This window comes from Eschrichtius robustus, chromosome 1, assembly GCF_028021215.1.
Source record: "Eschrichtius robustus isolate mEscRob2 chromosome 1, mEscRob2.pri, whole genome shotgun sequence".
NCBI lineage: Eukaryota > Metazoa > Chordata > Mammalia > Artiodactyla > Eschrichtiidae > Eschrichtius > Eschrichtius robustus.
The window spans coordinates 24356595-24380780 of record NC_090824.1 but is presented as its reverse complement, the minus strand read 5'-3'; the positions used below and the strand labels follow the sequence as shown (position 1 = coordinate 24380780).

Genomic DNA, 24186 nt, shown 5'->3' with positions numbered 1-24186 from the left:
GGCTACTTAAACAACAGCTGAGACGGGAAACCACTCTCTCAACACGAGGGCCAGGAGGCTAACTCGAGCCCTACGAACTATAACTGAATATCCCAAGAGCGATGGTCCCAGTGCCTAGGCTGTGTTAACCCAGAGGCAACTAGTCAACACCCTCCGAGTACAACCGTTAACCGCAAAGGACCTCGGCCAGCTGTCGGTCAGGACAGTAGCTCACTTTTGCCCTCGCCACAGGATCTACCCGGGGGACACATTATAAAAAGGCCCTGGGACTGGCGGTAAGTCCTCGGCTGTTTGGGTGTACCACCCCGTGGGGAGCAGGATTAGAAAAGAGCTTGGATTTCACCTGTCTTCTACCTGCCCCACTTAAGACGACTAAGGTAATTAATCCAGGCCCCCTACTGGAGAAAGGCACCATTATATTAACCCTGTGGTCTGTTGTTAAACCGCCTTGCCAGTACTTGGCCTCAGCTGTGGGGACTGAGGACTAACTGTGGTGTTATCTCAGGATGCTGCTACTGCTTGTATTTTGCCTGATGGTAATGATCTCCCCTGTATCGTGCCTGTTAAACATCTTACATTCACCCCTAGTCGGAGCAGAGGGAGATCTGTTTGCAGACTGGCCAAGAATGGCGGCCTCACTGTGAAATGAGTCTGATTGCTGGGTCTACAGTGAGATGCCATTGTTGTCCTCCTCTGGACTTTCATGAAAAATTGACCCAGTAAACACCTGGCTTACTCTTTAGCTGCTGTCTGTATTGCATTTGTGGTATCCGGTTGCAGTGTACCTCTAACCGACCCCAGGTGTGTTGCAGAAGAGGAGTGGACCAAGATTGTAAGGGTCGTGCAGGGTACGTAGGGATGAAATGTGTAGTCAGGCCACTCAAGATGGCTGCTCTCTTGCTCCTTGTAGATCTTCCTGATCAGTCCCTGCTTCACTCACATGACCATCCAATCCTCTTAATTATAGTGCTTAATCAGTAATCGCCGGCGTGCTTGCCCCCTGCCCCAGCCCTGGTTTCCCTGGTAACTGATGAACCAACCTGACGTCATTTCCCCCTATAAGTGGTAGCCGCCTCCTCTCCCGAGTAGGGAATATGGCTGCCGTGTCCCGCCTCCTGTCTGCTCCACACACAGGGGTGTCGCTCCAGGCCCTTTTGCTGCAGACATGTAAGATCCCCATCCAATAAACTGCGGATGTCTCTGTAGCTGTCTCTGGGTTCTTTCTTCAGTCTGGAAGCTGGGCAGCTACAAGGCTTGCAGGCCAGTACCTTAGTTATGCTGCCTCTCATGCCTCAGGTTGTTGTGAGGATCACATAGGGTGGCCATCCAACTCAGGTAGTCTTGGAAAGTTCTGGGTTACCTGTTGTCCAGGTGAACTATTAAGTGCTCTCTTTTACTCTCAGAAGTAGTGTTAGTTATATCTTGGTTTGGGCTTATATGTCGGTTTGGATATTTGCCATATGAGGATTAAATTATTTTATGTAAAATACTAAGAACAATACCTGGCCCATGGAAGGGCCTCCACTAAGGTTAGCTGTTGCTACTTTTGCTACTTCTACTACTACTACCATCATCATTGCTGCCATCACCCACGGTCATCCCAAGTCTGGGAGGCTTAGAGCTGGGGGTTAACTCAGGTTCTGCAAATGCATAGCATGGGAGCCACCATGCCGCATTTTCATAACCATATTAGACGTTGCTCATTATTGTGCTGTGACCAATCTTTCCTATTTTGTGTCCTAGGCAGTCACTCTTAATTGATCAAACTTGACATGTGAAATTAAAATTATTTGCCACACCTGATTTCATTGAATCTAACATTCCAATGTATGGAGACTCTGAATTTAAGCTTAGCTTGTGGGTTTCTCCATTTATATTGAAACTTACTTGATTCCTAAAAGTGATAATGAACTTTGTTTGGATCTCTTTAGACACCCTATATCCCTTTCCTGCAATACTTCTCTCTATTTCTCTATCATTTCTACCTCTAAATTTTAATTCGTAATAGTTTCCTATTCTCTGCCTGTAATTTAATATTTCATCATAAAAGACTATTGAAATACTGTAGAAATGAACAAAATATAAATAAGGAGAAGGAGTGAGTTGTAATAGGAGTTATAGTTGACACCTAAGATCCAAGACTTAGAAAAGCTTTCTTTAAATATGATTTTGTGTAACTGGTAGTGAAATTCATCTCGGGTTGGTTTTACGTGGCATAAGGGACATCTAGTGGCTATGTAGGTCTCTGCAGATTTACTAAAGGTAAAGTCACAGGTGTAAGTACTGGGGCTAAGGACCATCACCTTGAAAGGGAGCCCCTATAAGGAGGTTGGCCTTGTTTGTTGCACGACTCTTTATTTTGAAATTAACCAAGGGTAAAGGAACCTGTTTAGAAAAAATTAATTTGAGTCCTAGCATTTCTGTGTATATTATTGTCAGTTTGAACCCAACTCTTATTTGCTGTCTTTTGCACAAGGTTGGAAATGATTATGTTATCAGGTACCCGCCAGCCTGGCATATTCTTCCTATACTTTCCTCACCTCTTCTGCTGGTTGCAGAGGGGCTCTTTGGATCACTTTGAAAAGCCATCTGATTAGAGCCTTTATTAGGCTGGAAGCAGAGGTGCTTAGCAGGCTAGGCAAGAAATAGTTGATAATTGCTTCTGACAGGCAGATCCCCGTCTTAGAAAGTTGGGTGACCATCAGGAAGCCATACATTTCTGGTCCACATGTAGTTTATATGAATGAATGGGCTTCACGTTGTAAGAGGGTGAACTGCAAAGCCCCTATGTGAACTTGCCCTGTTAGCCTTAGACAGTCCTCCTGGAGCTTGTGCGTTGGTCAGCACCTCTTGGTGTAGTCTGTCACTGTCCATGGTTCTGAACCCACTGCTTTCATTTTTCTGGGCTGCATGGAATACTTGGCTTTCCTGATATGCTACTATTGTTTCCAGCCAACTATGTTAGACATCTTAAAGGTTCTGTTTCATTGAGTCCTTTTATAGTAATTCTCCCTTGCTCTTTTGCCTTTGGGCTTTTCATACAATTTTTCTTCAGAAGCTGTTTGGCATTCCTCTTGTAATCTATATTCTTGCAGGATAGTTGGTGGCGGCCAGAAGTTGCTAGCTATGGCCAAAGACTTCATTGTTGGGGATTCATTCTTGGTTTTTTGACTCTGGGTGCAGGGGATAAAGGCTCTGAGGTATTGTTTCAAAATATGTTTTCTATGACAGTCCAGGCTACATAGTCATAAAGAAGTGTACAGTAGTCTCTTAGCATGCTACAAGAGTGGGAGGCAGTGCTGGTGCTGAGCTTTGTCAGGCAGTTTCCTAGAGTACCTTGCTAGAATTTGTGATTGGGTTTTTTCGCTGCTGCTTCTGTTAGTGTTCTGCCAAGACACACAGACTAATGACAGCTGCCACTCTAGGGTGCAGAAGTTTCCATATTTATAGCCTTAAAATATAAACACATTTCTTAAGCATGCACACTAGGGAAAACAACTATTCAATGGTTCTATCAGATTCTTTTTAACTGCGATACTTTAGCTTTCTACATTCTTGTCTCATCACTTACTGTCAAGCAGAATGAATGGAGAGGCTTCTTTCTGCATTTCAGTCCTCCTTGACTTAGAGGCATCAGGATGTAGACTTTGTGATCTTCCTTGCCCTTCTTCCTCTCCATTCTTCCACATCCTCCTAAAAACATATACTGACTTTGTGCCAGGCACTGGGATAGACCGTGGGAGACAGCACAACGTGATAAATTCTGATAGCAGTTGGAATATGGAGCTTTGGGAGCAGAGGGAAGGAAATCAGCCGTGGGTGGGAGTGGAATGGGCAAGAATGTTGGGAAAGGCTTCCAAAGTAGGTGATACCTCAACTATGCCTCTCATGGTGAGCAGTAGTTATTCAGATAGAGAATCCAAGTGAGGTTTATCCTGGGGGGGGGGGTGTGTGTGGTGGTGGTTTATTGGAAGAACTGCAGAACTTTGGCAAGGCTGGTGATGATGAGGAGGGGGCTAGGTCAGGAAGACTTCTATGTAATGCTTCAAAGTTTGCATTTGATTCTGAAGTTGGTAGAAAACCATTGAAGGGTTCTAAGCAGGGAAGGGCATGTAATCCCCAGGGAAAAAGTAAGGTGATTAGAGTCATGTCTAGTCCTCAGAATAAAAATAACAATCGATTCCTAGTGATTCAGGAAGGCACCTTTTAAATTGTGTCACCTTTCTAATGTAACTGCTAAAGGCTTCCTGTCTACTCTAATGGTTCCTTTTTTCCCAACTGCATAATGACTATATTTTTAGAGCTTTTCATAATCAGGTACCACCTACTCATCTGATCTTAGTTCCTCTGCTTTGTGACATGTAACTTTCACCGTAGTCAGGTTGGTGCCCACATCAAATATTCTAATACAGAAGGAAATGTAGGTATTCACTGGGTAGGTCAGTGTAGTACTTAAGAAAATACAAGAATTTAGAGTGTATATTTGTTGAGCCTCAACTGTGTGCCAGACACTGGGGGTGCATTGGTTACGCCATCAGAAACACACAGCCTCTTTGTTTATAAAGTCTAGAAGACCATAACAGTGCCATTCCTAGAAAGCAGAGGGAAGAGAAATAAAATCTGGGTCAAGTTTCTGATTATAGGTCCTTGCATGTTCATTAACTGGAGTGACAGATATCTCGCTCCAATTCTGATATAAATTATAAAACATCCTCCAACATTTCTAAGCATGTTGGTGCCAGAGATTATATCTCATGTTACTTTGCGTCTCCATGGTCTAGAGCTAAAGTTATTTGGCACATTTACATGGATTTTTTTTTCTTTGTTTCCAATGTTTTTAGCTTACATTAAATTAGCTTAATTAATATTCTTTTTTTTAAACATCTTTATTGGAGTATAATTGCTTTAAAATGGTGTGTTAGTTTCTGCTTTATAACAAAGTGAATCAGCTATACATATACATATATTCCCATATATCTGCCCTCTTGCGTCTGCCTCCCACCCTCCCCATCCCACCCCTCTAGGTGGTCACAGAGCACTGAGCTGACCTCCCTGTGCTATGCGGCTGCTTACCACTAGCTATCTGTTTTACATTTGGTAGTGTATATATGTCCATGCCACTCTCTCACTTCGTCCCAGCTTACCCTTCCCCCTCCCTGTGTCTTCAAGTCCATTCTCTACGTCTGCGTCTTTATTCCTGTCCTGCCCCTAGGTTTTTCAGAACCTTTTTTTTTTTTTTTTTAGATTCCATATATATGTGTTAGCATATGGTATTTGTTTTTCTCTTTCTGATTTGCTTCACTCTCTATGACAGACTTTAGATCCATCCACCTCACTACAAATAACTCAATTTCGTTTCTTTTTATGGTTGAGTAATATTCCATTGTATATATGTGCCACATCTTCTTTATGCGTTCCTCTGTCGATGGACACTTAGGTTGCTTCCATGTCCTGGCTATTGTAAATAGAGCTGCAATGAACATTGTGGTACATGACTTTTTAAATTATGGTTTTTTCAAGGTATATACCCAGTAATGGGATTGCTGAGTCATATGGTAGTTCTATTTTTAGTTTTTAGGGGAACCTCTGTACTGTTCTCCATAGTGGCTGTATCAATTTACATTCCCACCAACAGTGCAAGAGGGTTCCCTTTTCTCCACACCCTCCCCAGCTTTTATTGTTTGTAGATTTTTTGCTGATGGCCATTCTGACTGGTATGAGGTGATACCTCATTGTAGTTTTGATTTTCATTTCTCTAATGATTAGTGATGTTGAGCATTCTTTCATGCGTTTGTTGGCAATCTGTATATCTTCTTTGGAGAAATGTCTATTTAGGTCTTCTGCCCATTTTTGGATTGGGTTGTTTGTTTTTTTGATATTGAGCTGCATGAGCTGCTTGTAAATTTTGTAGATTAATCCTTTGTCAGTTGCTTCATTTGCAAATATTTTCTCCCATTCTGAGGGTTGTCTTTTCATCTTGTTTGTGGTTTCCTTTGCTGTGCAAAAGCTTTTAAGTTTCATTAGGTCCCATTTGTTTATTTTTGTTTTTATTTCCATTTCTGTAGGAGGTGGGTCAAAAAGGATTTATGTCATAGAGTGTTCTGCCTATATTTTCCTCTAAGAGTTTTATAGTGTCTGGCCTTACATTTAGGTCTTTAATCCATTTTGAGTTTACTTTTGTGTATGGTGTTAGGGGGTGTTCTAATTTCATTCTTTTACATGTAGCTGTCCAGTTTTCCCAGCACCACTTACTGAAGAGACTGTCTCTTCTCCACTGTATATTCTTGCCTCCTTTATCAAAAATAAGGTGACCATATGTGCGTGGGTTTATCTCTGGGCTTTCTATCCTGTTCCATTGATCTATATTTCTATTTTTGTGCCGGTACCATACTGTCTTGATTACTGTAGCTTTGTAGTGTAGTCTGAAGTCTGGCAGTCTGATTCCTCCAGCTCCGTTTTTCTTTCTCAAGATTGCTTTGGCTATTCGGGGTCTTTTGTGTTTCCATACAAATTGTGAAATTTTTTGTTCTGGTTCTGTGAAATATCCCATTGGTAGTTTGATAGGGATTGCATTGAATCTGTAGATTGTTTTGGGTAGTATAGTCAGTTTCACAATGTTGATTCTTCCAATCCAGGAACATGGTATATCTCTCAATCTGTTTTGTATCGTCTTGAATTTCTTTCATCAGTGTCTTAGTTTTCTGCATACAGGTCTTTTGTCTCCTTAGGTAGGTTTATTCCTAGGTATTTTATTCTTTTTTGTTGCAGTAGTAAATGGGAGTGTTTCCTTAATTTCTCTTTCAGATTTTTCATCATTAGTGTATAGGAATGCAAGAGATTTCTGTGCATTAATTTTGTATCCTGCTACTTTACCAAATTCATTGATTAGCTCTAGTAGTTTTCTGGTATAGTCTTTAGGATTCTCTATGTATAGTATCATGTCAGCTGCAAACAGTGACAGCTTTACTTCTTCTTTTCCCATTTGGATTCCTTTTATTTCTTTTTCTTCTCTGATTGCTGTGGCTAAAACTTCCAAAACTATGTTGAATAATAGTGGTGAGAGTGGGCAACCTTGTCTTGTTCCTAATCTTAGTGGAAATTGTTTCAGTTTTTCACCATTGAGAGCGATGTTGGCTGTGGGTTTGTTATATATGGCCTTTATTATGTTGAGGTAAGTTCCCTCTATGTCTACTTTCTGGAGGGTTTTTCTCATAAATGGGTGTTGAATTTTGTCAAAAGCTTTTTCTGCATCTGTTGAGATGATCATATGGTTTTTATCCTTCAATTTGTTAATATGGTGTATCACATTGATTGATTTGCGTATATTGAAGAATCCTTGCATTCCTGGGATAAACCCCACTTGATCATGGTGTATGATCCTTTTAATGTGCTGTTGGATTCTGTCTGCTAGTATTTTGTTGAGGATTTTTGCATCTATGTTCATCTGTGATATTAGCCTGTAGATTTCTTTCTTTGTGACATCTTTGTCTGGTTTTGGTATCAGGGTGATGGTGGCCTCGTAGAATGAGTTTGGGAGTGTTCCTCCGTCTGCTGTATCTTGGAAGAGTTTGAGAAGGATAGGTGTTAGCTCTTCTCTAAATGTTTGATAGAATTCGCCTGTGAAACCATCTGGTCCTGGGCTTTTGTTTGTTGGAAGATTTTTAATCACAGTTTCAATTTCAGTGCTTGTGATTGGTCTGTTTATATTTTCTATTCTTCCTGGTTCAGTCTCAGGAGGTTGTGCTTTTCTAAGAATTTGTCCATTTCTTCCAGGTTGTCCATTTTATTGGCATAGAGTTGCTTGTAGTAATCTCTCATGAAGCTTTGTATTTCTGCAGTGTCAGTTGTTACTTCTCGTTTTTCATTTCTAGTTCTGTTGATTTGAGTCTTCTTCCTTTTTTTCTTGATGAGTCTGGCTAATGGTTTATCAACTTTGTTTATCTTCTCACGGAACCAGCTTTTAGTTTTCTTGATCTTCACTATTGTTTCCTTCATTTCTTTTTCACTTATTTCTCATCTGATCTTTTTGATTTCTTTCCTTCCGCTAACTTTGGGTGTTTTTTTTGTTCTTCTTTATCTAATTGCTTTAGGTGTCAGGTTAGGTTGTTTATTTGAGATGTTTCTTGTTTCTCGAGGTAGGATTGTATTGCTATAAACTTCCCTCTTAGAACTGCTTTTGCTGCATCCCATAGGTTTTGAATCGTCATGTTTTCATTTTCATTTGTTTCTAGGTATTTTTTGATTTCCTCTTTGATTTCTTCAGTGAGCTCTTGGTTATTTAGTAGCATATTGTTTAGCTTCCATGTGTTTGTATTTTTTACAGTTTCTTTTTCCTGTAGTTGATATGTAGTCTCATAGCGTTGTGACCAGAAAAGATACTTGATATGATTTCAATTTTCTTAAATTTACCAAGGCTTGATTTGTACCCAAGATACGATCTATCCTGGAGAATGTTCTGTGAGCACTTGAGAAGAAAGTGTATTCTGTTGTTTTCGGATGGAATGTCCTATAAATATCAATTAAGTCCATCTTGTTTAATGTATTATTTAAAGCTTCTGTTTCCGTATTTATTTTTATTTTGGATGATCTGTCCATTGGTGAAAGTGAGGTGTTAAAGTCCCCTACTATGATTGTGTTACTGTCGTTTTCCCCATTTATGGCTGGCTGTTAGCATCTGCCTTATGTATTGAGGTGCTCCTATGTTGGGTGCATAAATATTTACAACTGTTATATCTTCTTCTTGAATCGATCCCTTGATCATTATATAGTGTCCTTCTTTGTCTCTTGTAATAGTCTTTATTTTAAAGTCTATTTTGTCTGATATGAGAATTTCTGCTCTAGCTTTCTTTTGATTTCCATTTGCATGGAATATCTTTTTCCATCCCCTCACTTTCAGTCTGTATGTTCCTAGGTCTGAAGTGCGTCTCTTGTAGGCAGCATATATATGGGTCTTGTTTTTGTATCCATTCAGCCAGTCTGTGTCTTTTGATTGGAGCATTTAATCCATTTACATTTAAGGTAATTATCGATATGTATGTTCCTATTAGCATTTTCTTAGTTGTTTTGGGTTTGTTATTGTAGGTCTTTTCCTTCTCTTGTGTTTCCTGCCTAGAGAAGTTCCTTTAGCATTTGTTGTAAAGCTGGTTTGGTGGTGCTGAATTCTCTTAGCGTTTGCTTGTCAGTTAAGGTTTTAATTTCTCCGTCGAATCTGAATGAGATCCTTGCTGGATAGAGTAATCTTGGTTGTAGGTTTTTCTCCTTCATCACTTTAAGTATGTCCCGCCACTCCCTTCTGGCTTGCAGATTTTCTGCTGAAAGATCAGCTGTTAACCTTATGGGGATTCCCTTGTATGTTATTTGTTGTTTTTCCCTTGCTGCTTTTAATATTTTTTCTTTGTATTCAGTTTTTGATAGTTTGATTAATTTGTGTCTTGGTGTGTTTCTCCTTGGATTTCTCCTGTATGGGACTCGCTGTGCTTTCTGGAGTTGATTGACTATTTTCTTTCCCATGTTAGGGAAATGGTGTGTTTTGGGGTGTCTGTGACCTTATTATGTTGTTAGGCAGCTTCTCTGCTGATGGGTGGAGTTGTGTTCCTGTCTTGCTAGTTGTTTGGCATGGAGTGTCCAGCACTATAGCTTGCTGGTCGTTGAGTGGAGCTGGGTGTTCGTGTTGAGATGGAGATCTGTGGGAGAGCTTTAGCCGTTTGATATTATATGGAGCCGGGAGGTCTCTGGTTGACCAGTGTCCTGAACTCGGCTTCCCACCTCAGAGGCACAGGACTGACACCCGGCTAGAGCACCAAGACCCTGTCAGCTACACGGAAAAAGAGAAAAAGGAAAAAAATATATGTATCGTTGCTCCCAAAGTCCACCGCCTCAATTTTGGGATGACTTGTTGTCTATTCAGGTATTCCAGAGATGCAGCATACATCAAGTTGATTGTGGAGATTTAATCCGCTGCTCCTAAGGCTGCTGGGAGAGATTTCCCTTTCTCTTCTTTGTTCGCACAGCTCCTGGGGTTCAGCTTTGGATTTGGACCCGCCTCTGCGTGTAGGTCACCTGAGGGCATCTGTTCTTCGCTCAGACAGGACGGGGTTAAAGGAGCAGATAATTCAGGGGCTCTGGCTCACTCAGGCCGCAGGGAGGGAGGGGTATGGATGCTGGGCGAGCCTGCGGCGGCAGAGGCCAGCGGGACGTTGCACCAGCCTGAGGTGCGCCGTGCGTTCTCCCGGGGAAGTTGTCCCTGGATCATGGGTCCCTGGCAGTGGCGGGCTGCACAGGCTCCTGGGAGGGGCGGTGTGGAGAGTGACCTGTGCTTGCACACAGGCTTCTTGGTGGCGGCAGCAGCAGCCTTAGCATCCCATGCCCATCTCTGGGGTCCGCGCTGATAGCCGCGGCTCGCGCCCGTCTCTGGAGCTCGTTTAGGCAGCACTCTGAATCCCCTCTCCTCACGCACCCCAAAACAATGGTCTCTTGCGTCTTAGGCAGGTCCAGACCTTTTCCTGTACTCGTTCCTGGCTAGCTGTGGCGCACTAGCCCCGTTTAGGCTGTCTTCACGCAGCCAACCCCAGTCCTCTCCCTGGGATCCGACCTCCGAAGCCCAAGCCTCAGCTCCCAGCCCCCGCCCGCCCTGGCGGGTGAGCAGACAAGCCTCTCGGGCTGGTGAGTGCTGGCCGGCACTGATCCTCTGTGCGGGAATCTGTCCACTTTGCCCTCCGCACCCCTGTGGCTGCGCTCTCCTCCGTGGCTCTGAAGATTCCCCCCCGTCACCCCTCATCTCCACCAGTGAAGGGGCTTCCTAGTGTGTGGAAACCTTTCCTCCTTCACAGCTCCTTCCCAGAGGTGCAGGTCCTGTCCCTATTCTTTTGTCTGTTTTTTCTTTTTTCTTTTGCCCTACCCAGGTACGTGAGGAGTTTCTTGCCTTTTGGGAGGTCTGAGGTCTTCTGCCAGCGTTCAGCACGTGTTCTGTAGGAGTTGTTCCACATGTAGGTGTATTTCTGATGTATTTGTAGGGAGGAAGGTGATCTCCAAGTCTTGCTCTTCCACCATCTTGAAGGTCTCCTAATATTCTTAATTTGTATTAAGTTGGCTTTTGTGTTAGAGGATAACCAGAGTGGAGTTAAGATTCACCTCAAGTTCCAGCTCTGGGACTGGTGGTAACTTCATAGAGCACTACCTTGAGAATTCTCAGGCTTCATCTGGGTTTAATGAGAAAGGGAGTAGAATAGAATTACATCAATTCACAATGAATTCCATCTTCTAGGAAGGAAGAGTAGAGAAATTTATTTGTCCATATGGTTCTAAGAGGTGGGAGAGTTTTCTATCTAGGTGTGGCTAAAAGGGTCACCTGGAAAACTTCTCTAAATTATCTGGAAACTTTTTCAGTATTCGTTAAGGCCAGTCTTGGAGAACTATGTCCCGTACACACACATTCATGTCTTATTTCTTTGCCTGGTTCTGGTTATGCCAAGTGTGTGGTTCATTAATTTAGGAAAAGCTTAGCAGGCTCTTTGAGGATGATGAAGCCTGAACTGGCATATCTTATCTCCTGTGACAGACTGAACCTTGACAGTATCCTAAATACCCCACAAATTGGATTGGCTGAAAATTTTTTCTACAGGATACATAGACATATGTTCCTAATCAGCCTTTTTAGCTGAATAAAAGTCCTAAGAAAGTTCTTCTTGAGAAGAATAAAATTGAGACCTTCATGATGCCAAAGCTTGGAAGTCTTAAACTTCTTAGTGTTTCTGTCTGTAGTTGAGCACAAACTTACCTGATCATTGCTTTCTCACAAAGAATCCATCAAAATAAATGTTTGTCTAAGTCTGGAGGTCTTGAGTGTAAGTGATAATGACTTGCATCATTAGTGAGGCTCTTGGGCTGGCACCCATTGCCCTGGGTTTATGAGGTTAGAGTAACTGGCTGGTCCATAATGCTTGCTCAGGTGCTCTCTCTCTCTGGACTGCTTGCATGGCCAGGTGACGGATGGCTTTCTTTATTTTTTTTTTAAATGAGGAAGGGACTGAGGACTTGGCTGGTTCACCTTCAGTTCTTAAGTTTGTCTGGATTGTTCCTACTACTCCAGCTTGCTTTCTGTCCCTTTTATCTTTGCCTACCACTCTCTTACAACTTAAACCATAGATCAGAAACTATAAACTGGTAGTCTTTGGTGATATCCAGCTTTCAGATATGTTTTGTTTGACCCACAGAGTGTTGGATCACACAGCCTTTTTAAAATTTAATTAATTGCCAACATTTCTACTACTGGTTTCAACTTTATCTGGAGTCTTTTTGGCTTTTACTTTGAACCCTAGAGCTTAGACATTTTTTGGCTCCTGCCTTGCAAGTCTGAAACTCAATTCCCATTTTGTATTTCTGGTGCTTAGTTTTTATCTTTGGCAGATCCTGACCACTGTGAACAGAATATAAAGCATGAAAAGGGTGGTGTCCCTGCTCTGCAGCAGTGGGGACTCTGGGCCCCAGGTTGGATGTCAGCTGTAGCTCATCAGGCAGTTAGTTTACTGATCCCTGTTAGAAAGACCAGAGATGTAGATGTGGCCCCAGCCATGCCAAATATTAGCTTCTTCTGACTTTGGAAGCTAGGAGGACCATCTGCTGCCCCATTTGTGCTTGAACTTCACGGTTGGAATTTGGTCAGTGGAACACTGTGATAGATAATGATGTTAATGCTAATGAATCCTAAATCTGTGCAAGTGCATGGCGTGTGTGTGAGAGACGGAATAGCTACCATTAGGCATTTTCACATATTATAAATGCCACATTAGGCAATTATATAATTTTTAATTCTTATTTTAACTTCAGAATTTGTTAAATCCAGAGTCTGTCACTAGTTTCTTGAGCTGACAGCTGGCTTAGAACTTAGCCTCTGAGGCAATCTTTCCATTCTAATGACTCCATGCCAGGCTATCCTGTCTGGTGATCTAGTTATGGCTTCTCAAAGAGAATAACAAAATTAATAGTGATAACTACCATTTATTGAATGCTTATGAAGTGCCAGAAACTGCTAAAGTACTTTTATATATGATCATATTATCTCATTTATTTCTTAAAACCCTGTGAAGTGAGACTTGTTACCTATAGTCTACATGTGAAGAACCTGAGGCTGAGGCACCTTAACTGTTGTCCAAAGGGTGGAACAGGACTCAGACCCCACTTAGGGCGGCTGTGAAGTCCGTGATCTTAACCACTACCCTGTGCTGCCACTTGAGCTCAACATCTAATTTAATGAAGATAGGAGCATTTATTAAGCACCTGTACAACCAGGTGCTGTTTCAGATTTTAAAAGCTGTAATGTGTATTTTTTGCTAATAAGGTGTTTGAGGTTTGCTTAAAAGATAAGACCTGTGCTTATTCAAAGATAACAAGGTTGAGTGTTTTGAGTGACAAATGAGTGGAGCAGATAATTCACAGGAAAGAAAATCACAGCCAACCGGAGTCATCAGTTGCCTGAAGGACGGAGGGGAAGTGGTGGAGAGAAAGTAGGATGTGTGATTCTGTGGCAACCCCAGAAGCAAGATTCTTTCACAGGGCTTATTTATTTACCCTGAGTAGGAATGTCACTTGATAAGAAGATTAGCCACCCCCCCCCCCCCCCAGTTTATCTAGAAGCTGCACCATCCTGTAAGCTGAAGAGAATAAGCTCATTTTGTTATTATCTATTGTCGAAGGATTAAGTTGGGGTGGGGAACAAAATCTTTGTCTTTTGCTTGTTGTATGTAAACTGCTCCACACATAGGTGTAAAGTTGACAGGCTTTATTGGGATTTGTTGTCAACACTGTTCCACATCAAGGCCCCCTGACACTGGCTTTTTGCCACCGTTCTGTTTCGTCTGGCCTAGATACTCCAGAGAATGTCCCCCAGTGTCCTGACTTCAGATATCCTCCACTGACCTGGATCAGGTGCTCAGACATCAAGTCACAGGCCTATAAATCATGGTCCCATAAGCCGATCTGGTGGTTTTTATTGAAATTGCCCTTTGTGTAGACACATAGAGGATTAAAGGTGCTTTAAAAACAAGAGAAAGGAAAGGCCAGGTGGTAAACCTTCTCTTCCTGGAAAAGAGAAACAGTACCAAGAGGCCATCTGGACACTGCGGGGCACACACACTCCCCCATTCCTTCTGGATCCCTTGCTGAAGTGCATAGGAATGTGGCATTTACAGCAGAATTTGTGGACATAACGTTCTCAGAAAGCTGAGAACAGGGTGTCCTGGGATAAGATGGAAGAGGGAGAAAAATACTCCTGTGAACTGGGACTGTCTCTACCCCTTAAATTCACTCTCATGGACCTGCCATATTCCTCGAGCACCATGGAAGAGTTTAACATGAAAAAAGCACATCTTGTAGATTAGAACAGCCTCTCCTTTTCCAGTCAGGCTTAGTGGTTTGGCCAGTAAGGCAGACAGCTTCATCATAGGCAGGCAATGTAAGAATTCTAAGTTTATCAAATGGTGGGCATCAGTAACAACCAGAGTCGTCAGAGAGGGCCTGGAATAGGTTTGGATGTAGATCCTGGTGAAGGGGCACCGTTAGAGGCTGGAGACCAGAGGAGGGCACTGTAGGCTGGGAAACCTACAAGGTGAGCAAGTATGTAGAAGTTCTAATACTGAGTTCACACAGAGGCCTCCAAGTTGCCTTGGAGTGGGGAGGAGTAGGGATCCGATAGAGAGGAGAGACCAGGTATGAAGGGCTTAGCACCTCTGCATGGAGCTGGGTGTGTTTTATATGCCTGACTTAAGAGGTTTCTGCTTTGTGGGTAGGCATGTGCTACCGGAGAGCTTAGAAATTGCCACCTCTGGAGGATGGCCTTGCCCCCATGCAGTCAGAGAGATCTGGGTTCAAGTCCTGGTTATGCCCTCAAGGGGCTATATGATCTTGGGCAAGTACCTATCACCTCTGAGTTTCTTTTCTGCAGAATGATGCTAATGCTACCTATTTCACTTCCTTAATTTGGATGATATACATTCGAAATTTTATTAAGTGTCTGGCACACAGTAGGCTCTCAATAGGTGGTAGCTATTTTCATTGTATTGTTCGTGTTGTCATGGCTTGCCTTACTCCTGGTATTGTTCCTGTGTGCCTCTGTATCAAAGATTAGGGAGACGTACAAGAATTGTTCCGAGAGGGTCTGTCCTAACCCTGAGACTCTGTCCCCAGCTGTTTAACTGTCTGGCCTTCTAAGCATGAGCTGCAAGTCCAGACAACAGCTTTACAAGCCCAAGGTTGGGGTGGTCAGACCTGCTTGTCACTCTCTGTGACTCTGCCTCTGTGCCTCCCAGGTTGTGTGCCATCTCCCGTGGGGAGCTGTTACCACTCTGTCTTTACTTGCTCCTTGTTGGGGCCATTGTCAGCCAAGGCTGCCTTCTGTCACTTGCTGCCACATCTCTTCCTAGTTCAGTCATCGGGGGCAGGGGTGGGGGACGTTCATTTAGATGAAAGTCTGAATTTACAGAAAATACTATACCAGATACTAATTTGCCTTGTAAGGCGGTCCAGCAGGGTTTCTTGCCACGACGCTCTGCCCAAAGTACTACTACACTTCTTCATGGCCATGCCGTGGTCTTGCACTGGGCAGGGGGGTAGGGGGGAAGGTGAAGATGCCAGCCATGGAATTTCTCAACTGAGTATCACTGGGCTACAAGACCCCTGCCCCCCTGTCCCTTTCTTATTGGTGGGAGGTCCTCAGAAGAGCATCAGTCCAGGCCCCTGTCCGTTTCCAGCAGTACCCCAATACTGCTGGAAACCAAGGTATACTCTTGCTTGTTCCTAGGTTTGTGTACCATTGAGGATTTTCTGTGTTCTACCATGTATAATATCCCATTTAATCTTGATAACTGCCTTGGGGGTGAGGAAGGGAGCAGTTTCTAGAATAGGTATTGAGTCTCCTGCCTTTGGAAATAAATAAAACGGGACTCAAAGAGGTTACTCAACCATCAGTGGGAAAGGTGTGGAAACTGCGTATAAACAGACAAGTAATTTCAGGACCGTGGAGTAGATAGAGAGCTCATTTTCAAATAGCTTCTGAGAGAAGTCTTTGTCTGGCAGTTTCTGGCCCGGATTCTCTTGTCTGTCGCTCCAGAAATCTGCATTCTAGTTATTCACTGTGTGTCCCAGTCTTGGTCATATACCCATTTCACAGAAGAGTTCCTCCTCATAGGACACTGCATCCTTTTAGCCTTTTTTCTTTTTATTCTTCTGCCTCCTGTAGGGATGTTTGAGCTCTTTCTTCACTTATAGTTCAATGAAGCCAAGCCTTAGTCTGTCCCTTTAGGATGAGCTATTGTTCTACATTAATAATTAACCTTTACAAGAGCTCTGGTCGTAGGCATTTAACCCAGATTCAGAGAAAGTTGAAGTTTGGTTTTGACAGAGAGATCTCACATGTTGGGGAGTGGGAGTTAGAAAGGAGAAGCTGCGTCATTAAACTTCTATCGTTTGTTTTCTCGTTTAGTCACTTGAGTGTTTGCCTAAGGATCTTGCAGTTTTTCCCCTTTGCACGTGGTCAGTCCAGTAGAGCTAAGATGAGAAATTTAGCTTTTGAATTGGGAAGATGAATATGCATGATTTTCTTTTTCTTTTTTTTTTTTTTTAATTTATTTATTTTTATTTATTTACCTTTGGCTGCGTTGGATCTTCGTTGCCGCGCGCGGGCTTTCTCTAGTTGCGGCGAGCGGGAGCCACCCCTTGCTGCCGTGCAGGCGTTTGTCATTGCTGTGGCTTCTCTTGTCGCGGAGCATGGGCTCTAGGCACGCAGGCCTCTGTGGTTGTAGCGCGTGGGCTCAGTAGCTGTGGCTTGCGGGCTCCAGAGCGCAGGCTCAGTAGCTGTGGCATGGGCTTAGTTGCTCCGCAGCATGTGGGATCCTCCCGGACCAGGGCTCGAACCTTTGTCCCCTGCATTGGCAGGCAGACTCTCAACCACTGCGCCACCAGGGAAGCCCGCATGATTTTCTATATATTATTAAAGATGAGCTTCATGGGTGCTGGTAGTAACTACTGTTGTTCTGAGTGTCCACAAGTGGTAAAGCACATGGACTCCGGAGCCTAACTCTCTGGGTTCAAGTCCTGCTCTGCCACTTACTGGCTGTGTGACCATGGGCTGGTTCCTTAACTACTCTCCATGTCTGTTTCTGCATCTGTAAAATGGGGGAATGATGGTAGGTATCTCAAATGGGTGTTGTCAGGATCTAATGGGATGCTAGGCTTCAGATCCTTAGCACAGTGCCTGGTAGTAGGTGCTCAGTAAATATTAGCATTGTTATTATTTTCAGTGTTGTTGACTGTGGTTACACCCATGGCGAAGGTCATCTAGTAGGTGAGACATTTTCAATTCTTTGTTGTTAGTTAGATATTTAAAAGGCAAATATCTCTGCTTGCTTCTCTCCTGGTGTTGGAGAGAAGGGAAGCAGTTCTACAGCTGGATGTTAGGGATTAAATGGTATATACTGGAATGACTCATCCAATTAACTTTTTATCACTGAGATGGAATGTAAGACTTTAGCACTTAAGTCTTGTTGCTTTGTTGAAAATGGAGAGGATAAGACAGGCTTCTCTGTGGAAGGGATAAAATGAGTTAACAGCCACGACAGCGACCCCCAAATAGCTGAGATTTTTATGCCCATACCATGTGCCATTTCTAAGTGCTTTACATATATTAACTCATTTCATCCTTAAGAAATAGTCTAGTCCTATATTCACATTTTCAGAGGAGGAAGCAGACCCAAGTAAGTTAAATAACTTTGAAGTTCACGCGGCTTAGAAGTAGTGGATGTGGGATTTGAACCTAAATGGGGGTCCTCATCTAGAATTTGAATAAGACAATGTGAAGGACCTAGCAACGTGGTTTGCATAACCAATACTCAAATGCTAGCCCCTTTGCCTTCTGTTTTTGCTTGTTTATTATTATAGTATGGATGTGACATTGCATAGAGATCAGAGGACCAAGACCTATCCAAGGGTACTGCATCAAAATTCAGTTCTAATAACAGCAAAACCTTTTTGAAATTCTGATCTTGGGGAACAAGATTAATCCCTGCTTTTATATGGATTATACTGGGTTTAGAAAGTCATAATAGGTTTTTAAAAAGTTTTTAGGGTGTTTCATTCTCTCACTGTGTGTATATGGAGGACATGTGCAATTGTGCAAAAAAATATAGATTTCCTTCTCCACCAACGCTTAACACTCAATCATCTTCTTTAAAAAGAAAAACAATACAACAGGGTAGAGTGAAAAGTAAGTCTCCCTCCACTCCTGAATATTAATCCCACAAATCCTCTCCCCAGTGACAATTTTATAGTTTCTTGTGTTTCCTGACAAAAATGTTTTATGCATTTACAAGCATATATACATGTAACACACACTTCCCAACACACACACTCTTTGCACAATGATAGCATAATGCACGCTGTCCTGTTCCTTACTAATTTCACTTAATGTTACTCAGAGTATCTATGTCAAAACTGGGAGTGCTACCTTGTTTATTAGGGCTGCATAATGTTCCATTTTAAAGATGTGCCAGTCTGTTACTGCTGGTCATTTAGGTTGTTTCTGGTCCTTTACTGAGGACATTTCAGTAAATATCTCTGTAGGTAAGTATTTGTGTCTGTGCAACTCGGTCTCTTTTGGTTTCTACTTGCAAGCTTATATTGTTTAACTTGGTGACAATGCAAAAAATTGGCCAGAAGGAAACAGACAAAAGGAATATAATGGAAATATAGGGGCTTATTCAGGGCTTGTGGGCACGTCAGAGGTCTGTGCAGATGCTTTTTCAAGTGCTGTGTCTCGTGTTTCTCATTGTTTCAGACTGTTGTGTCCTGAAGCTTCGTTTTGGGCCTTTTTCCTGGGAGCCCAGTGAGCGATGGATGGTTACTGTTTGCAAGATTGATTCATGTGGCACTCGTTTGGCTTTTGACAGGTTGTTTATAAGAATAATGACATCCGTCTGGAGCTGTCTCGCTTGGCCAGAATTGGGGACACCAAGATGAAAATCTACGGTGAGGTTGTATTCAAGTGTGAGAATGTGGCCACACTGGACCCCATCAACTTTGAGACCCCGGAGGCTTACATCAGCTTGCCCAAATGGAACACCAAACGCATGGGCTCTATCTCCTTTGACTTTCGCACCACTGAGCCCAATGGCCTGATCCTCTTCACTCACGGCAAGCCCCAAGAGAGGAAGGATGCTCGGAGCCAGAAGAACGCCAAGGTGGACTTCTTTGCCGTGGAACTCCTCGATGGCAACCTGTACCTACTGCTTGACATGGGCTCAGGCACCATTAAAGTGAAAGCCACTCAGAAGAAAGCCAACGATGGGGAATGGTACCATGTGGACATTCAGCGAGATGGCAGATCAGGTAGGAAGAAGCAGGGTGTGTGACTGAGACTAGGGGAAAGCTTCTGCTTCCGTATATTTTTTATTTTAGTTTTTGACTTGTTTGCTTGTTGATTCTTTTGCTGTCCTCCTTAATGCTTGTTATATGATTATGTAAGATTATGTTTCTGAACCAGACACCTGTCTCATCGATGGCTGGCATTCTTCTCCTCATCGCCCCTGTCACTCACTGCATGATGGTCTCAGTGATAGCTCCGAGACCCTGGGGCTAAGGATGGTTTTACAAGAAGCATTTCCACTGCTACCAAAGTGACTGTCATGTCACTTGTGTGATGGTTTTTTTCCCTCTTTATTCTCCTTTTTCCATCACCATGGAAACCAATTGTGACATCACAGATGCTGCATTATGTGATTACTCTGTAGGATAAGCTGCACTGTGCAAGAGTTTATGCAGTGATACACCCTTCAATAATTGGCAAGAGTCATATTGCAGGGAAAAATTATGACAAGAAAGGAAAAGGCAAATTGATTTTTCCTAAAGTCATGTTCAATTTAAAGCCTTCCTTTGGTGTGAAAGCCTATATTTCACTCTTCGCTCAGACCTTACTAACTCTCCCTGCCTCTTCGTAACCTTTTACATTGGGTTTAAATGGCTTTGTTTGTTTCTGCAGCCGCAGACCAAACAAGCTAGCCCCAGGCAGTACCTAGCCACTCTGGAATAGTAACAAAGGGGGGCGGGGTGGAAGGAAACACAAACAGAGAGTCTGAGGCTTTTGAATGCCTGAACAGTCTGCCTCACTTTCTGTGGACATGTGGCAATGAAGGTCACATTCTGTGCCATCAGAAAGGGCATTTCACCCAGAGTAGTAATTAGAGCATTTGAATTTCACACTTATTTCCTGATTCTCCATTTAGGTAGTATCGTACTCAATAATGGTCTTGGCTATATTTTCCATATTTTTAAGGATTTACTCTCTTGGTAAACACAAAAATGTCTTCCTTTTAGACATTTTTGAGTTTGGCCAACAATAGAAAGCAATAGGTTCTCCTAAAAGGCTGTAGCCACTAATGGTTGAGCTTGCGGGGATGGCTTTTCTGCATAATTCCAGAGCTAGAGGGGTGGCGGAGATGAGCAATGTTGCCCTTAGGTAAGGAGCTGGTTGGGTTCTGTGCAGAGGGCAGACAGGTGGCAGATTGTAGACCTGGATGGTTTATTGCCCAGCAGGATGCCTTATCAATTGCCTGAAATTTGATCAGAACCAAGAGGCTTCAAATTAAATGTGCTTGTTGGGCAAGAATGAACATTTTGTTCTTTTTTAAGAGAAAAATACACAAAAAATAATTTCTGAGGCCAAATCTTTTGAAGTTTATCCATTAAAAAATGTCAGCAGGGGCAGAGAGCTAGAAAGCTGTCTCAGAATTATAAGGGACACACTCCTGTTGGTTTTTAAGACTATGCGTTTTTGGGTCTCTGGAGTTCGGACATGGTTGATGGGTTTCATGATTGACTAACCTAGACCTTGGCACAGCTTAAATGTCACCTATCTGTGTCACAGGCAGGCTAGAACATGTAAAACTGCCACATGTCTGTTTCTGATATTCTCAACACTAATTGCTTTTTCAAGTAGGGCAGTTATTTTGTTTTGTTAGAACCATCAGTAGACCCATTTTTTGACAAATAAGTTTGGATTACAGAAGCCTTAAATTTTATACCTGGGTGCTATGGCATTGGCTAATACTTTGAAATACTGATAAATTTGATCAAAGCCTATAAAAATTTACTGAGTAAACAAATAGTTGTCATGTAAAAGCAGCATAACAAAATTTTAATATGATATACTAAACTTCATTTCTTCATGAGGATATTTTCTGGTATGTTCTTGCAGACCTGTATGAAAATGACTAGTTATAAAAACACAAGTGTATCTAATTGTGGTACCTCCTTCCATGCTCATCCTGAAGAATAGGACTGAGAGGTGATCTCAGGAAACTTTCATCTTCATTCCCCAGCTGAGGGGCTGATTCTCAAAACAGTTGTGGTCCCACACTCAGAGGATGAATTTTCCTCAGGATGTATTTTAAGGGTCCACTATTTAAATCAGTTCAGGTACCATTCTTACTTGGCAATAGATGCTCCTCCCTGTTAGTTGGTGACCAGATTAACTCTGTAGACATGTGGTGGGTAAAGAAAACAAAACTGCAAGAGAGAAGAAAAGTACCCAAGCCTCAACTTCCTCATTTGTGAAATAGGGGAAATACGAATGCCTACCTCACAGGATTGTTTTGAGGATTGAGTCCAGAAAAGCACAGAAAGTACTAAAAATGGTGGCTGGGACATTTTTATTGTTACGTAGGTTTTTGAAAGATTGAAAAGCAAAAAGGCAAAGCAGATTTCTCCAGGAGAAAACTTCCAGGGAAGGGTAGGGGGAAGCACGCCCAGCTGAACCCTCCAGCGACCCCGCATGCTCTTTCTACGCTTCTGCCCCTGGGTTGACTTTGTGATTTAGAGTGTACGTCACTTTCTTGATCTCATTTGATCTTCTAGGCCCTTCAGACTGTCCCCTGTCATAGCTGAGGGAATTGAGACTCACATAAGTGAAAGCTGGCTGATGGATGGCCCAGTTATCTTGGTACCAATAAAGCACTTTAAGAATACTAAATTTCTAAAATTTCTGGCATGAAGTTTAGATATCACTCTGATTTAACAGTTTAGGAAACTGAGCTGTGGAGGAAATTGAGGGGTTCAGTGACTGGTACAGGGTCAGAAAGACTAGAATCCCTGTTCCCAAGTTCCCAGGTCAGGCTCCAGGGTTATATCTTCTGTGATTTCATGTGCCTGGTCTAGCTCTGATCTCATCTCTTGTTGACTTCCTCTGGCCTCCTGTACCCTAACCACACTCCTGCCTGTCCCAGGGCCTTTGTAGGCGCCATTCCCTGTGCCGGGCATATTCTCCCCCTGGGACTTGGCATGGTTGGATCTTTCTCAACATCCTGGTTTCAGCTTACCTCTCACCTGCTTAGAGAAGCCTTTATCGACCGTACCGTTTAAAGTTGAACCTGTGGGCTGCAGTAGCACCCATTTTACTCTCTTCCTCCCACTCGTCATTTTCCAATTTCTGTTTATTGGGTGATTTGTTTATTCTCTGTTCCTCTGCTGTGGAACATCAGCTCCACGAGAGGAGGCACACCTGTCAAGTTCATGTATGTGTCTAGAACTATACTAGAGACAGAACAGGTGTTCAATACATGTTTGTTACGTGAGTACATAAAGAAACATGTTCCGAAGATAACGGAGGAGTAAGACATGGAGATCACCTTCCTCCCCACAAATACATCAGAAATACATCTACATGTGGAACAACTCCTACAGAACACCTACTGAATGCTGGTAGAAGACCTCAGACTTCCGAAAAGAAGGCAGAGCACCGCCTAAACAAGCTCCAGAGATGGGTGTGAGCCGCGGCTATCAGCGCAGACACCAGAGACAGGCATGAAATGCTAATGCTGCTGCTGTAGCCATCAAGGAGCCTGTATGCGAGCACAGGTCACTATCCACACCCCCCCCAGGAGCCTGTACAACACGCCACTGCCAGGGCCCTGTGATCCAGGGACAACTACCCCCGGAGAACACACGGCGCACCTCAGGCTGTTGCAATGTCACGCTGGCCTCTGCCACTGCAGGTTCGCCCCACATTCCAAGTATAACAACCGTACCCCTCCCTCCCCCGGGCCTGAGTGAGCCAGAGGCCCCTAATCAGCCTCTGCTTTAACCCCCTCCTGTCTGGGCAGGAACAGATGCCTGAAGGCGATCTACACGCAGAGGTGGGGTCACAACCAAAGCTGAAGCCCAGGAGCTGTGCAAACAAAGAAGAGAAAGGGAAATTTCTCTGTGTAGCCTCAGGAGCAGCGGATTAAATCTCCACAGTCAACTTGATGTACCCTGCATCTGTGGAATATCTGAATAGACAATGAATCATCCCAAAATTGAGGCGGTGGACTTTGGGAGCAAATGTAGACTTGGGGTTTGCTGTCTGTGACTGATTTGTTACTGATTTTTATGTTTATCTTAGTATAGTTTTTAGCGCTTGTTATCATTGGTGGATTTGTTTATTGGTTTGGTTGCTCTCCTTTTTTTCTTTCCTTTTTTTCCCTTTGTTTTTATTATGACGTTTTTATTTTAATAATTTTTAAAAATTTATTATTTTTTCTTCTTTCCTTTCTTCTCCCTTTTCTTCTGAGCCTTGTAGCTGACAGGGTCTTGGTGCTCCAGCCTGGTGTAAGGCCTGAGCCTCTGAGGTGGGAGGGCGAGTTCAGGACATTGGTCCACCAGAGACCTCCAGGCCCCACGTAATATCAATTGGCAAGAGCTCTCCCAGAGACCTCCGTCTCAACACTAAGACCCGGCTCGACCCAATGGCTAGCAAGCTCCAGTGCCAGACGCCCCATGCTAAACAACTAGCAAGACGGGAACACAACCCCACCCATTAGCAGAGAGGCTGCCTAAAGTCATACTAAGTTCACAGGCACCCCAAAACACACCACCAGATGTGGCCCTGTCCACCAGAAAGACAAGTTCCAGCCCCACCCCCCCAGAACACAGGCACCAGTCCCCTCCCCCAAGAAGCCTACACAAGCCACTGAACCAACCTCCCCCACTGGGGGCAGACACCAAAAACAGTGGGAACTACGAACCTGCAGCCTGTGAAAAGGAGACCCCAAACACAGTAAGTTAAACAAAATGAGAAAACAGAGAAATATGCAGCAGATGAAGGAGCAAGATAAAAACCCACCAGACCAAACAAATGAAGAAGAAATAGGGAGTCTACCTGAAAAA

The 24186-nt window shown here is 43.2% G+C and overlaps 1 protein-coding gene across 11 annotated transcripts in view; it reads left to right on the top strand.

The window, feature by feature from the left end:
- Nucleotides 1-24186, top strand: part of NRXN3 (neurexin 3) — a 1618670-nt gene that overhangs the window by 452113 nt on the left and 1142371 nt on the right. For all 11 annotated transcript variants that reach the window (XM_068558635.1, XM_068558546.1, XM_068558806.1 and 8 more), the window contains one exon: nt 18936-19374. In XM_068558635.1, coding sequence (XP_068414736.1) covers nt 18936-19374 — 439 coding nt within the window. The remainder of the gene's footprint in view (nt 1-18935; nt 19375-24186) is intronic.